This window comes from Mesoplodon densirostris, chromosome 3 (assembly GCF_025265405.1).
Source record: "Mesoplodon densirostris isolate mMesDen1 chromosome 3, mMesDen1 primary haplotype, whole genome shotgun sequence".
In the NCBI taxonomy this organism is placed as follows: domain Eukaryota; kingdom Metazoa; phylum Chordata; class Mammalia; order Artiodactyla; family Ziphiidae; genus Mesoplodon; species Mesoplodon densirostris.
The window spans coordinates 141,986,041-141,997,970 of record NC_082663.1 but is presented as its reverse complement, the minus strand read 5'-3'; the positions used below and the strand labels follow the sequence as shown (position 1 = coordinate 141,997,970).

At 48.2% G+C, this 11,930-nt stretch overlaps 1 protein-coding gene across 6 annotated transcripts in view; it reads left to right on the top strand.

Moving 5' to 3' along the window:
* SUGP2 (SURP and G-patch domain containing 2) overlaps window positions 1-11,930 on the top strand; it is a 33,633-nt gene that overhangs the window by 460 nt on the left and 21,243 nt on the right. For 4 of the 6 annotated variants that reach the window (XR_009531492.1, XR_009531493.1, XM_060093928.1 and 1 more), the window contains exons 1-4: window positions 20-122; window positions 1,522-1,650; window positions 5,819-7,426; window positions 10,403-10,523. Coding sequence is in view for 4 of the 6 variants with exons in the window: in XM_060093928.1 (XP_059949911.1) it covers window positions 1,533-1,650; window positions 5,819-7,426; window positions 10,403-10,523 (1,847 nt within the window). In the remaining 2 variants the exon portion in view is untranslated. Of the gene's footprint in view, window positions 1-19; window positions 123-1,521; window positions 1,651-5,818; window positions 7,427-10,402; window positions 10,524-11,930 lie in introns of those variants that run through there. The other 2 variants (XM_060093929.1, XM_060093930.1) reach the window with 1 other exon arrangement.

The window sequence follows — 11,930 nt, the reverse complement described above, 5'->3', positions numbered from 1 at the left end:
GCGCGGCGCGGCGCTGCGGAGACCGTTGGCTCATTTGCATGTCCCCGCCTCGCGCGGTGGCGGCGGCGGTTGAGGAACCTGAGGCGGCGGTTGGGGGCGGCTCCGCGTGCGGTGGGCTCGGGGTGAGGCCCGGGCCAGGGCGTTGTCGACGGTTGGGCCCCGGGGTGGGGGCTTTGGGCTGGACCCCGGGAATCCCGAGTCTCCACGATGGCGCCGCGGGCTCGGCCCTTGGCTGCGCGGCGGCCGCGTCGCGTCCGGGTCGGCCTGGGGGCTGTCTGCGGCCTGCCGGGCCCTACGCCCCCTTTTCTTCGTCCTCGGAGGCCGGTAGGAGGCAGGCCGTGCCCGAAGGGGTCCATCCGTTCGGTCGTTCATTCATTCAACCTGAGCCGGGAGAGACCCCTCTGGTGGGGCGATAACGGCGGCGGGGCGCTGAATCCGGCTCTTTGCCATTTTTTAACTGGTTCAGTCCCCACAGCAACCCCCATCATGAGCTGCCCATTCCATAGATGGGGAAGCGGAGGCACGGAAAGTTTAGGTCACTTGAATTGATCCCGGGCCACCTGGCCAGGAGACCCTGCCCTTCGGTAGTAGAGAAAAAGGGGGCCCCGGGAAAAGGGCTGAAGGATAGTAAAAGGGGGTGATGGTTATAAGAAATGACTATAAGGCAGGGGCAGACTTGGGTTGTGAGGCTGGAGGTTTCAAGATGGAAGGGAAATCTTGGTGGGTAAGGACACTGCCACTGGATTGCTCAGTGTTGCTTCTCAGTCTTTTTCTACTCAGTCTTCAGGGTTTTGTCCCCACTTCCAGTGCCCTGTTTGCCAGGTTTCAGTCTGGGCTGGCTGACCTTGGATGGGTCACTTAGCTTGAGTCTCCCTTTTGCATTTTGTGTAATTTCATTCATAATAGGACCCACTTCTTTATTGGGTTCTTGCAAGAAGTAACCGGGATTGTGGGAGTCCCTCCCCTGCAACAGGACCTGGCACAGAATAAGCTCTGTCAGTAGGTCATCATCACTGGTTAGGGATTTCTCCACTCACTCGTTGAGACACCTCTCTCAGAGGGGAAGTTAGCTCTCAGAGCCTCTTCGCCATGTCTGTGAAAATAGGAAAATAGAAATGGGAAAGATCACCTCTTTCCTAACCACCATTTGCAAGGGTTATGCTCCTACTGCCCTACATTGTTGTGTTTAGTTATGTGTGTTGCTTCATGTAGTCCTTCAGCAACCCCGGAGGTAGGACTCCTTTAATAGAGCTTCTTTTAAAGGACTCTGGGAAAATGGGCTCAGAGATGCAAAAGAAATTGTCCAAGATCAACATGCTTGTCTTGCTCCTTCTCAGCCAATACTCACCTGTGAGGTTCATGAGGGCAGAGCTCCCCTTAAAATAATCCGGCCTCCCTCTGAAGTACCGTGCCAGATTATGGATTACTGCCTCGTTACTTTGAGGATTAGGTGAAACAGATCAGGCTCTGTGAGCATTAGTTGTCATTCTTAGTGCCTTTCGTTTCCCCTTCTCACTACAGGTCAGAGAAACATGGCAGCAAGGAGAATTGCACAGGAGACTTTGGATGCTGTATTGCAGGAAAAGGCTAACCGATATATGGACCCCAGTGGTGAGGCTGTAGGGGAAGCTCTTCAGTTTAAAGCTCAAGGTAAATTAAAGTGCCTGTTTTTTTGGGGGGGAATGGAGCGTGTGTTTAGGGTTGGGACAAGACCCCGACCTGCAACTCCTCAGATCCTACCTTCTTATTTGTTAAGGGGAGAGAAAATTTTCTCTTGGTCCACCTGTCATGTCACATCATTATGTAGAAGGAAGTATTGTCATTATCTCGAGGTTCTTCTCCCTGGGCACCTTCCCCCACCTAAAGACGGTTCTTAAATAAACCTCGTGGCTCCATCCCCACCATCGCTACCCAGGTTTGAGCTCTTATCAGTTCTCACCTGGATTATTGCAATAATCTCCTCCTGAAAGGTCTTTCAGCTTCTGGCTTCATTTCCTCAAATCTGCCTTCCCCACAGATCTCTTAATGCCAACCTTGCTGGGCCAAGTCCCTGCTTGGAACCTTGGGGCTCCCCATTTTGGGTTTACATCCTCAGACAAGTGCAGGAGCAGCCAGGTAACTGGTATGTGCAAGACAGGAGGGCCTGGGGGGCCTGTGGAGCTGCTGAATGTAGGCCCTGCCTGAAAACATTCATTTTGCAAAGTTTTGAAACATCATGCCAGCAGAATTAAAAACGGTGCCCATGGGGCTTCCCTGGTGGCACAGTGGTTGAGAGTCCGCCTGCCGATGCAGGGGACACGGGTTCGTGCCCTGGTCTGGGAAGATTCCACATGCCGCGGAGTGGCTGGGCCCATGAGCCATGGCCGCTGAGCCTGTGCGTCCGGAGCCTGTGCTCCGCAACGGGAGAGGCCACAACAGTGAGAGGCCCGCGTACCGCAAAAAAAAAAAATGGTGCCCACACAGATTGCAGACAACTTGGAGGTCCTTCACAGCACACGAGGCTCCTAGCCCTCATCCCCTGCTTTGGGCCTGTTGTTTCAGTTATACCGTGTGCCTCTCTGTGTTTTGAATCCCTCATCCCAGCTCTGCATGGTTAATTCCCTCAGGCACTAAGACCCAGCTCACAGGTGCCTTCCCCCAGGAGGCTCTAGTAGGCCTGGAGATTGATTTTTCACTGTGTACTTGCTCCTCTGCCATGGGCTGGCCTCCTCCAGGCCTCCTTTGGGCCTGTGCTGTTTGCTGCTGCACCAGCCCTTGAGCCAGCTGAGGTGTAGAGGAGGCTTTCTCAGTGTTGGCTGGATGCGCCTAAGTGCTTGGGGTAGGGATAACTGTTATTATGTGCTTTGGACCTGGAGAAACAGGCTTAGAGGCTGTCTCCAGATTCTGAGTTTTCAAAAATGAGTAGCAGACAAAACTATTCCTGTTACGAAAGATGGGAAGAATTAAGTAGTTAAGAATAGGATGTAAAAAGCCTCTTTGCTGTTTCCTTATCCTTCAGAAGTAACCATATCTGTGGTGTTTTGTGCATCCTTTAATTCTTTTAGCCATATGTGAATCCTGAATACTTAATGTGTTTTTATATATACATACATATACGTGTGTATATGTATGTGCATATATATGTGTATATACATAAACATGTGTATGTATATGGGTATTTGAATCTTGGTTTACCTTTATCTAGAGACTCAAACACTAATACATATCTTTTTTTTTTTTTTTTTTTTTTTTTTTTTTCGGTATGCGGGCCTCTCACTGTTGTGGCCTCCCCCGTTGCGGAGCACAGGCTCCGGACGCGCAGGCTCCGGACGCGCAGGCTCAGCGGCCATGGCCCACGGGCCCAGCCGCTCCGCGGCATATGGGATCCTCCCAGACCGGGGCGCGAACCCGTATCCCCTGCATCGGCAGGCAGACTCTCAACCACTGCGCCACCAGGGAGGCCCACTAATACATATCTTAAGTTACCTCAGGGAAGGTTGGGGGCAGGGGAGACTGTGAACCCAGTAGGGTGCTAGATGGTTCTGGAACCATCTCTTTGTCACAGAGCTGCATGGTCCATCGGTCAGCCTTTCTCTGTGCGCGTGCTCTACTCTGCACTTTTCCAGTGCCTTGTAAACCAAGTCATTGGAAGATCCTGTTGTGTAGAATCCAGCCACTGCTTTACCTCTAGTGCTACCACCCTCACCAGGCCACCAGTAACCATCACTGTCTGGATTATCTTGGCGGACTCCTTGCTGGAACATCCACATCCACTCTTGTCCCTTTGGTCTGTTCCCCACAACAGCCAGTGAGGTCGTCCCTCTGCTCCAACCCTCCCTCACCCTCCACCCCCATGGCTTTCTGTCTCGTTCATAGTAAACCCCAGAGTCCTGTCAAGGGCCTGAGTTGATCTGGTACCCACCCCGTTCTGTTTGCATCTCCTGTCATAATAGTTCCCTAATTTTGCTGCACATTAGAATCATTTGGGGGCTTTTTAAAAACCCTAATGCCCAGGTCAAACCTCATTCTAGTTAATTAAGTCAGGATGCCCCAGGGACTTAAGTGTGCAGCAGAGTTTAGGTTCTGCCTTCTTACCACTTTGCCCCTCTTTCCCTCTTTTCCATTCTGGCCACATTTGTCCCCTCCTCGTCTTACCTCAGGGCTTTGTCCTCACACTCCCTGTGCTTGGTAGGCTTTCCCCACAACTGCCGGTTCTGACCCCCACAGCAGGTCTCTGCTACTCAGATACATTGTTTCAGAGTTGCCCACTTTGACCAGCCTGTCTAAAAATGTCCTTCCCTCCTCACAGTTCCCGCCTGTTTATCTCTTATTGGCACTTCCTTACACCTCAAGGGCTTTTTATGTTTGGCTCCCTCAACTGACAGGTCCAGGAAAGTGGGGTCTTTGCTATCTCCTTTCCCTGTTGTAACTTCAGGGCCTATAACAGCGCCCACATGCAGTAGGTGCTTAGAAAGTACTGGTTGGACAAATAAACTTGGATTTATACAAAGCCCTGGCTTCCTGTGGCCTCTTGGCCCATCACTACTTCCTGGCATCTCTCTCTCCCTTTTCTTACATTTGACTTTTTGACTAGGTAATAGATTCTGATTCAAAAGCTAGAAAGTAAGAAAGGCACTCTGTGCAAAGTCTCCCTGAGGCCTACTGTTCTCATATGCCCATAGTTCACTTCTGTTGCTGGCATCTTACAGTTTCTTTTATTTTTTTCTTTTTTTTTTTTTTCTTGGCCACACCACGCTTCTTATGGGATATTAGTTCCCCACCAGGGATTAAACCCAGGTCCTTGGCAGTGAAAGCGTGGAATCCTAACCACTACATTGCCAGGGAATTTCTCTTACAGTTTCTTTATGTACAAATGAGCAAATGCAAACATAGTTTCCTATTTTTCTCATTTCTCCACAGAGGAGGACAAAAGTACACAGTGTTTAGTTTCCATTGTGGCCTCTGTTGTTGTGGCTTGTTTAGCTTCTGTCTTCCCTCCTATCTGCTTCAGTCTCTGTTTTTCCAGGAACTGGTTGGCCTAATGGACCTTTCTGAGGGAGCCTATCAGCCAACTTTGGGTCAGATGCTCAGCCAAGGCCCAGCCAGCTGTGGTGGGTGCAGTGTCAGATATGGCTCCTGCCTCAGTGGCACTGTGGGCCAAGAGTTCCTCATAGGAAGCAGGGGAAGCAGACATCCTCTAGAAAACCCATCTGCTGTGTGATAGAAGTAGAAATACACAGGTGTTCTGGTCGCAGTAAAGAAGCCCAGGTTACTTGGGGACCAAATACCCTTCCCTGAGTCTAAAAGAGGGCTTGTAAAACAGAGCCAGGGCAGGAGAACTGAATGAGTGAGAGGCACTCCTGCCCAGCCTTGATGGACTTTCATCAGGGCAAACGCAGGCCCAGTACTTGTAGGTCTTCTGTTGTTTTTTTTTTTTTACTTTTTTTTTTTGCGGTACGTGGGCCTCTCACTGCTGTGGCCTTTCCCGCCGCAGAGCACAGGCTCTGGACGTGCAGGCTCAGTGGCCATGGCTCACGGGCCCAGCCGCTCCGCGGCATGTGGGATCCTCCCGGACCGGGGCATGAACCCGCGTCCCCTGCATTGGCAGGCGGACTCTCAACCACTGCGCCACCAGGGAAGCCCGGTCTTCTGTTTTTATAAGTAGTAAATCTATTTTTAAGTGAAACCACACACGTTTTAAATGTTGGCAACAAATATGAGCTTCTAAAATGCACTCTGACTGATAAAGCACCCCTGCTGGCTGGTGGTCTGTGGATCATCCGTTTGCAGCCTGTGGTCTAAAGTACGTTTGTGTTTCTTTTTGGATTGTTTATTTCAGATCTTCTAAGGACAGTCCCAAGAGCCAGAGCAGATATGTATGATGACATTCATAGCAACAGCAGATACACTCTGGGCGGATCTGTAGCTCATCCTCGAGACACTGGGAGAGAAGGCCTGAGAAGTGATATATTTCCAGGACCTTCCTTCAGATCAAGCAACCCTTCTGTAAGTGACGACAGCTACTTTCGCAAAGAATGTGGTCGGGACCTGGAATTTTCCCACCCTGACTCCCGAGACCAGGTCTTCGGCCACCGTAAATTGGGACATTTCCGTTCTCAGGACTGGAAATTTGCACTCCGTGGCTCTGGGGAACAAGACTTTGGCCATTCAGTTTCTCAAGAATCCTCCTGGTCACAGGAGTATAGTTTTGGTCCTTCTGCATTACTGGGGGACTTTGGCTCCTCCAGGCTGATTGAGAAAGAGTGTTTGGAGAAAGAGAGTCGGGATTACGAAGTGGACCGTCCAGGAGAGGCAGACACTGTGCTCCGGGGCAGCAGCCAAGTCCAGGGCAGAGGCCGAGGTCTAAACATCGTTGACCAGGAGGGTGCCCTCCTAGGAAAGGGGGAGACTCAAGGCCTGCTCACGCCTAAAGGAGGGGTCGGGAAACTTGTCATGCTGAGAAATGTGAGCACAAAAAAGGTACCCACTATAAGTTGTATCACTCCCAAAACTCAGGGCACTAACCAAATTCAGAAAACCACCCCAAGTCCTGATCTGACCCTGGGGACAAACCCAGGGACGGAAGAAGTCCAATTCCCCACTCAGAAAATCCCTTTGGGGCTTAATCTGAAGGATATTCGGCTCCCCAGAAGAAAGATGAGCTTCGATCTGATAGATAAGTCTGATGTTTTTTCGAGGTTTGGGATAGAAATAATCAAATGGGCAGGATTCCACACCATAAAAGATGATGTTAAATTTTCCCAGCTTTTCCAGACTCTCTTTGAACTTGAAACCGAAACCTGTGCTAAAATGCTCGCCTCATTCAAATGCTCCTTAAAACCAGAGCACAGAGATTTTTGCTTTTTTACTATCAAATTTTTAAAGCACTCTGCTTTGAAAACACCCAGAGTTGATAACGAGTTTTTAAACATGCTTTTAGACAAAGGTGCTGTGAAGACCAAAAATTGCTTTTTTGAAATCATAAAGCCCTTTGATAAATACATAATGAGGCTACAAGAGCGGCTGCTGAGGAGTGTCACACCCCTGCTCATGGCCTGCAATGCCTATGAGCTGAGTGTCAAGATGAAGACCCTCAGTAACCCCCTGGACTTGGCTATTGCCCTGGAGACCACCAATTCTCTCTGCCGGAAGTCTTTAGCTCTTTTGGGACAGACGTTCTCCTTGGCCTCTTCTTTCCGGCAAGAGAAAATCTTAGAAGCCGTCGGCCTCCAAGATATAGCTCCCTCTCCTGCCGCATTTCCAAACTTCGAGGACTCTACTCTGTTTGGGAGAGAGTACATCGATCACCTGAAGGCCTGGCTGGTCAGCAGTGGTTGTCCACTCCAGGTCAAGAAAGCCGAACCCGAGCCAACCCGAGATCAGGAGAAAACGGTTCCTCCTACCAAACCTGAAATTCAGGCTAAGGCTCTGAGTGGTCTGAGTGATGGTAAGGAAAGCAGCAAAAGTTTCTATTTGTTGTGATTTGCTTGCTTTTCATGTTTTCTTGTAATGTCTCTCATTCTCTTTGATATTTGTACATAAAACTCCTTTAGCCAGTTGGAAACAAATCAGAATTTTAGTAGTTAACTCACAATGACCCAGTATACATGCCTGCCATTCATTCTGTAAGCATGTAAGCATGCATTAGGAATCTTTTGTCTGTTACAGAAGTCCTTAGACTTTCTGGGTCACAGACTCCTTTGGGAATCTGATGAAAAGCTGTGGTCCTTGCCAGGGAAAATACATATATGTTTGTACACAGTGTTGCACTTTCTGGGGTGTTTGTGTCATCCTACAGCCAAGTTTTAAGAAGGCTTGTTCCAACAGCACCGCTTCTCTACCCGCGCCCCCCCCAAGTTATTACTAGAAGGGAGAGTAAATGCTGGGCACAGGCTCTTAAGAATTCCCCAGGCTTCTAAGGGAAAGAAGTCACAAAACCCAGCCCCTCCTTTACTGGGATTAAGGGGGCTATAGGAGAGGCCCCAGCTCAGCTCAGCATGGGGAGTCGGGAAGGCCATGTTTGAGCTGTTTTGAGGGATGCGTGGTGGAGGCACCTTTTCACCTGCTCGCTTTTCTAGACTAGCTAAAGGTTGAGAGATCACTTAGGTATACCTGGTAACCTGCAGTTAACGAGTTGGCTTACTGGGGAGGGGAAAGACCTAGAAGAAGGTAATAGAAATAGAAATGACTGGCTGGTGTCCCTTGTCCCTCCCCCTTTGCTCTCAGGATGGACGTTCTTACAACCCAGACATCCCAGAGGTCATGAGCACACATAGTGGCCATGTGGCCATTTAGGAAGTCCCCTTTCCCTCTGATACAGTTTTCAGCTTCCATTGCCCCAGCCAAGTTGGGAAGTCTCATTTGTCCCTGAGTCTCTTCAATCCTCTCCACCCTCATGGAGCCCTGACTGTGACAGGCACTGGGTAGGTCACTCCACGGATGGACGGCCACACCTACTCCCAGAGAGAGAGCCTTCCAGTAGTGGGCTCAGGGCTGAAGCAGGACCTCTCCCCACATCCCCCAAAGCAGTGGGGTGGAAAGTCAGTATAACAGCGATACTGAAGAACTGTAAGGACAAAAAAGTCCCCCATAACCTAAAGTTGCCTGCCACCGTTCCCTGGTTGTGCTGCTATGCAGGCATGCCTGTAGCTGCAGTCTTGCTGTACTGAAAACACTACAATCTGCTCTTTTACAGGATTATCAAAGGCTCTTTTCTGTGTTTCTGTGGCATTTGCAGCATCATGGCTAAATGTGAATTTACCTCACCTCTCCTTTGATGTTGGACTCATGGTGCCTTTTACTAGAGGCTTCTGAGGCTGAGCAGAGCTCGGTTCCCATGAGATTGGCATCTGCAAAGCATTGGCTCCTTTTCTGGTCAGCAGGTAGACAGCACCAGCGCCCACGTCTTATGGGGCGCTGCCCTGCCATTACTTCAGTACTGTTAGAAATGCTGGGATGACATCTTTGGTTACATTTATTATTGCTGTTATTTTCGTTAAAAATGTTTTTGAATCCTCCCTTAAAGGAGATACTCACAGAATGATTGCTGGGCCAAAAGTAGGACCCACTTTCTGGCTCTTACTATGGTCATCTTCTCTAGAGATGGTTGCAGTGATGCACAAATTTCATTGTCTTTGAAAGCTTCTGACTGAATCTCTTATTCTTTTGTAAAATCATATAAAACTAGCAGTTCTATAAAATAAGAGCCACCAACAAAAAAAGGGAAAGTAATTTCAGAGGGGAAATGACAGGACAATTGAAGGATTGACTCATCCTGTGTTAAGAACTGACATTGATGTTTAAAATACCATTCCACAGAGCAAACTGGAAAACCTCTCTAGTTTAGGGGTGATTTTTATTGAATGAATGAACAAATAGACCATTTGTGCTATTAAAACTAGCAAATATCAGAAAACTAAACAATCTTAGTGTGTAAGGACATAATGCTCTTCTGCGTTGCTAGTGGCATTGTAAATTACAAGTCATTGGAGAAAATTCACACTTTAAGAAATCTTTTCTTTTCATACGTTCAGCAGATACTTTCTGTGAACACCTACCTTGGAACTACTGACTTTTTTTGTTTGCGGTATGTGGGCCTCTCACTGTTCTGGCCTCTCCCATTGCGGAGCACAGGCTCCGGATGCGCAGGCTCAGCGGCCATGGCTCACGGGCCCAGCCGCTCTGCGGCATGTGGGATCTTCCCGGACCGGGGCACGAACCTGCATCCCCTGCATCGGCAGGCGGACTCTCAACCACTGCACCACCAGGGAAGCCCTACTGACTTTTTTAATTGGGAAATTTTTCTTTGTAAATTTATGTATATGTTTTATGATTACAAAACACATGTATGTTTAACTTTTATAGATAAAGCAAACACACAAAATGAAATCCCTGATAAATCTACCACCCATAGATAACCTCTGTTAACTTTCTGGTATATTTCCTTCTAATTTTTTTCTGTGTGTCTGTATTTATGTATCTCTTTTCCTTTTTTTCGTATTGCAACTCACAGTTTAGATATACTTTTTACATATTTTATACCTAGATACATTTTATGTCTTTTGTGCTCCCCTTAATATTGTGAACATTCAAGTTAAGATGTATGCAAAAAGTGGTTTGGAGTTGCTACACACCATTTTCTCCTATAGAATATGTATATATATTGCTCTGTACAGTCATCGTAAGTTTGTGACTATTTCTCTCCTAGCGAATATGCTGTTATAGCTTTTGAGAGGATATTTTGCATATTGGTTTCGAGAATAACAGGCCCCTTTCCTCTTTTCAATGCTGGTCTGTCATGAACGAGGATTTCAGTTCCTGGTGCCTGCTTAGGCTCCATCCTAAGCCTTCAGTTCTGTCCTGGTCTTCCCAGGACCCATGTGGTCCAGTGTGTTTCTCAGAAAAGCCCTTCTGTGTGTTCCAGAGGTCCCCCAGCGAGCAGACCACAAGGTGGTGGACACCATTGACCAGCTGGTTACACGTATTGTTGGAGGCAGCCTGTCTCCCAAAGAAAGAACTCTTCTCAAGGAGGACCCTGCTTACTGGTAGGTCTTTTTTTTTTTTTTGCGGTATGCGGGCCTCTCACTGTTGTGGCCTCTCCCGTTGTGGAGCACAGGCTCCGGACGCGCAGGCCCAGCGGCCATGGCTCACGGGCCCAGCCGCTCCGCGGCATATGGGATCCTCCCAGACCGGGGCACGAACCCGTATCCCCTGCATCGGCAGGCGGACTCTCAACCACTGCGCCACCAGGGAGGCCCACTGGTAGGTCTTTAAATGTTGCTCTTCAGAATTCCTCCCATTAAGTACATGGCAATGTTTTTGTTGCTCTGATGATGTCCAGAGAAGAGGGTGAGATGTTTATTTTGTGCTGTGGTGTAGTCAGTGGGAAGAGCATGAGGGTGGATCAGGTTCATATGGGTTCAAGCTCCAGCCTGCTGCTTACCTGCCATGTGGCCTTCTCTTATCTGGACATGGAGCACTTTGTCCCTGCTGTGCTGGTTTGAGGATGAGGTGAGAGGTGTATGCAAAGAGTGAGTGTAAGATAAAGAATATATCTCAGCAGTTGTTTGTGATTTATTGCTACTGTTTGTTAAACTTTTTCCTTTTGCCTTATTGCCTCTTCACTTGAATAGAACTTTTTAAAATTAAGGTTTTCACCGTAAATACAGTATTTGCTCATTAGAGAAGGTAAAGAAGAACAGAAAATTGGGCAAAGCCACCTGTGTGCTTACTGGCATTCACTGGCATTTTTGGGTATTTGCTTCCAGTCTTTCTGCTCATTGCAAGCTGTTTGGTTTTTAACACAGTTGTGATTATGCTGTGATATACCCTACTCCTTTTAGATAACACAGGAAAATGCTCGTATTCCCTACTTTTTGTAAACATTTCAGATGGCTATGTTTACCAGTTCGCAGAGTAGGTGATCAGTTTATCTAGCCATTCCTCTCTTGTTGGATTTTTAGAATATTTTTGATTGTACACTATTTTTAATTTTTTCTGTGAATAGCTTAATGCGTCACATTTTTGTGTGTGTTTAGGATTATCTCTAGATTAGATTGCTGGAAGTGGAAAGGTTTTATATACTTCGTTAACTTTTTAAAAAATGATCAAAGTGGCATATGCCCTTTGTCAAAACAGAGAAAAGTAAAGAGACAAAGATGGAGTTACTCAGAGCTCTCCCACTTTTCCCCCACAGTGTGTGCTCTGTAGTTGTGTCCTGTGTTTTTTTTTGTTTTTTTTGCAGTACGTGGGCCTCTTACTGTTGTGGCCTCTCCCGTTGCGGAGCACAGGCTCCGGACACGCAGGCCCAGTGGCCATGGCCCACGGGCCCAGCCGCTCTGCGGCACTTGGGATTCTCCCGGACCGGGGCAGGAACCCGCATCCCCTGCATCGGCAGGCGGACCCTCAACCACTGCGCCACCAGGAAAGCCCGTGTCCTGTGTTTTAAACTT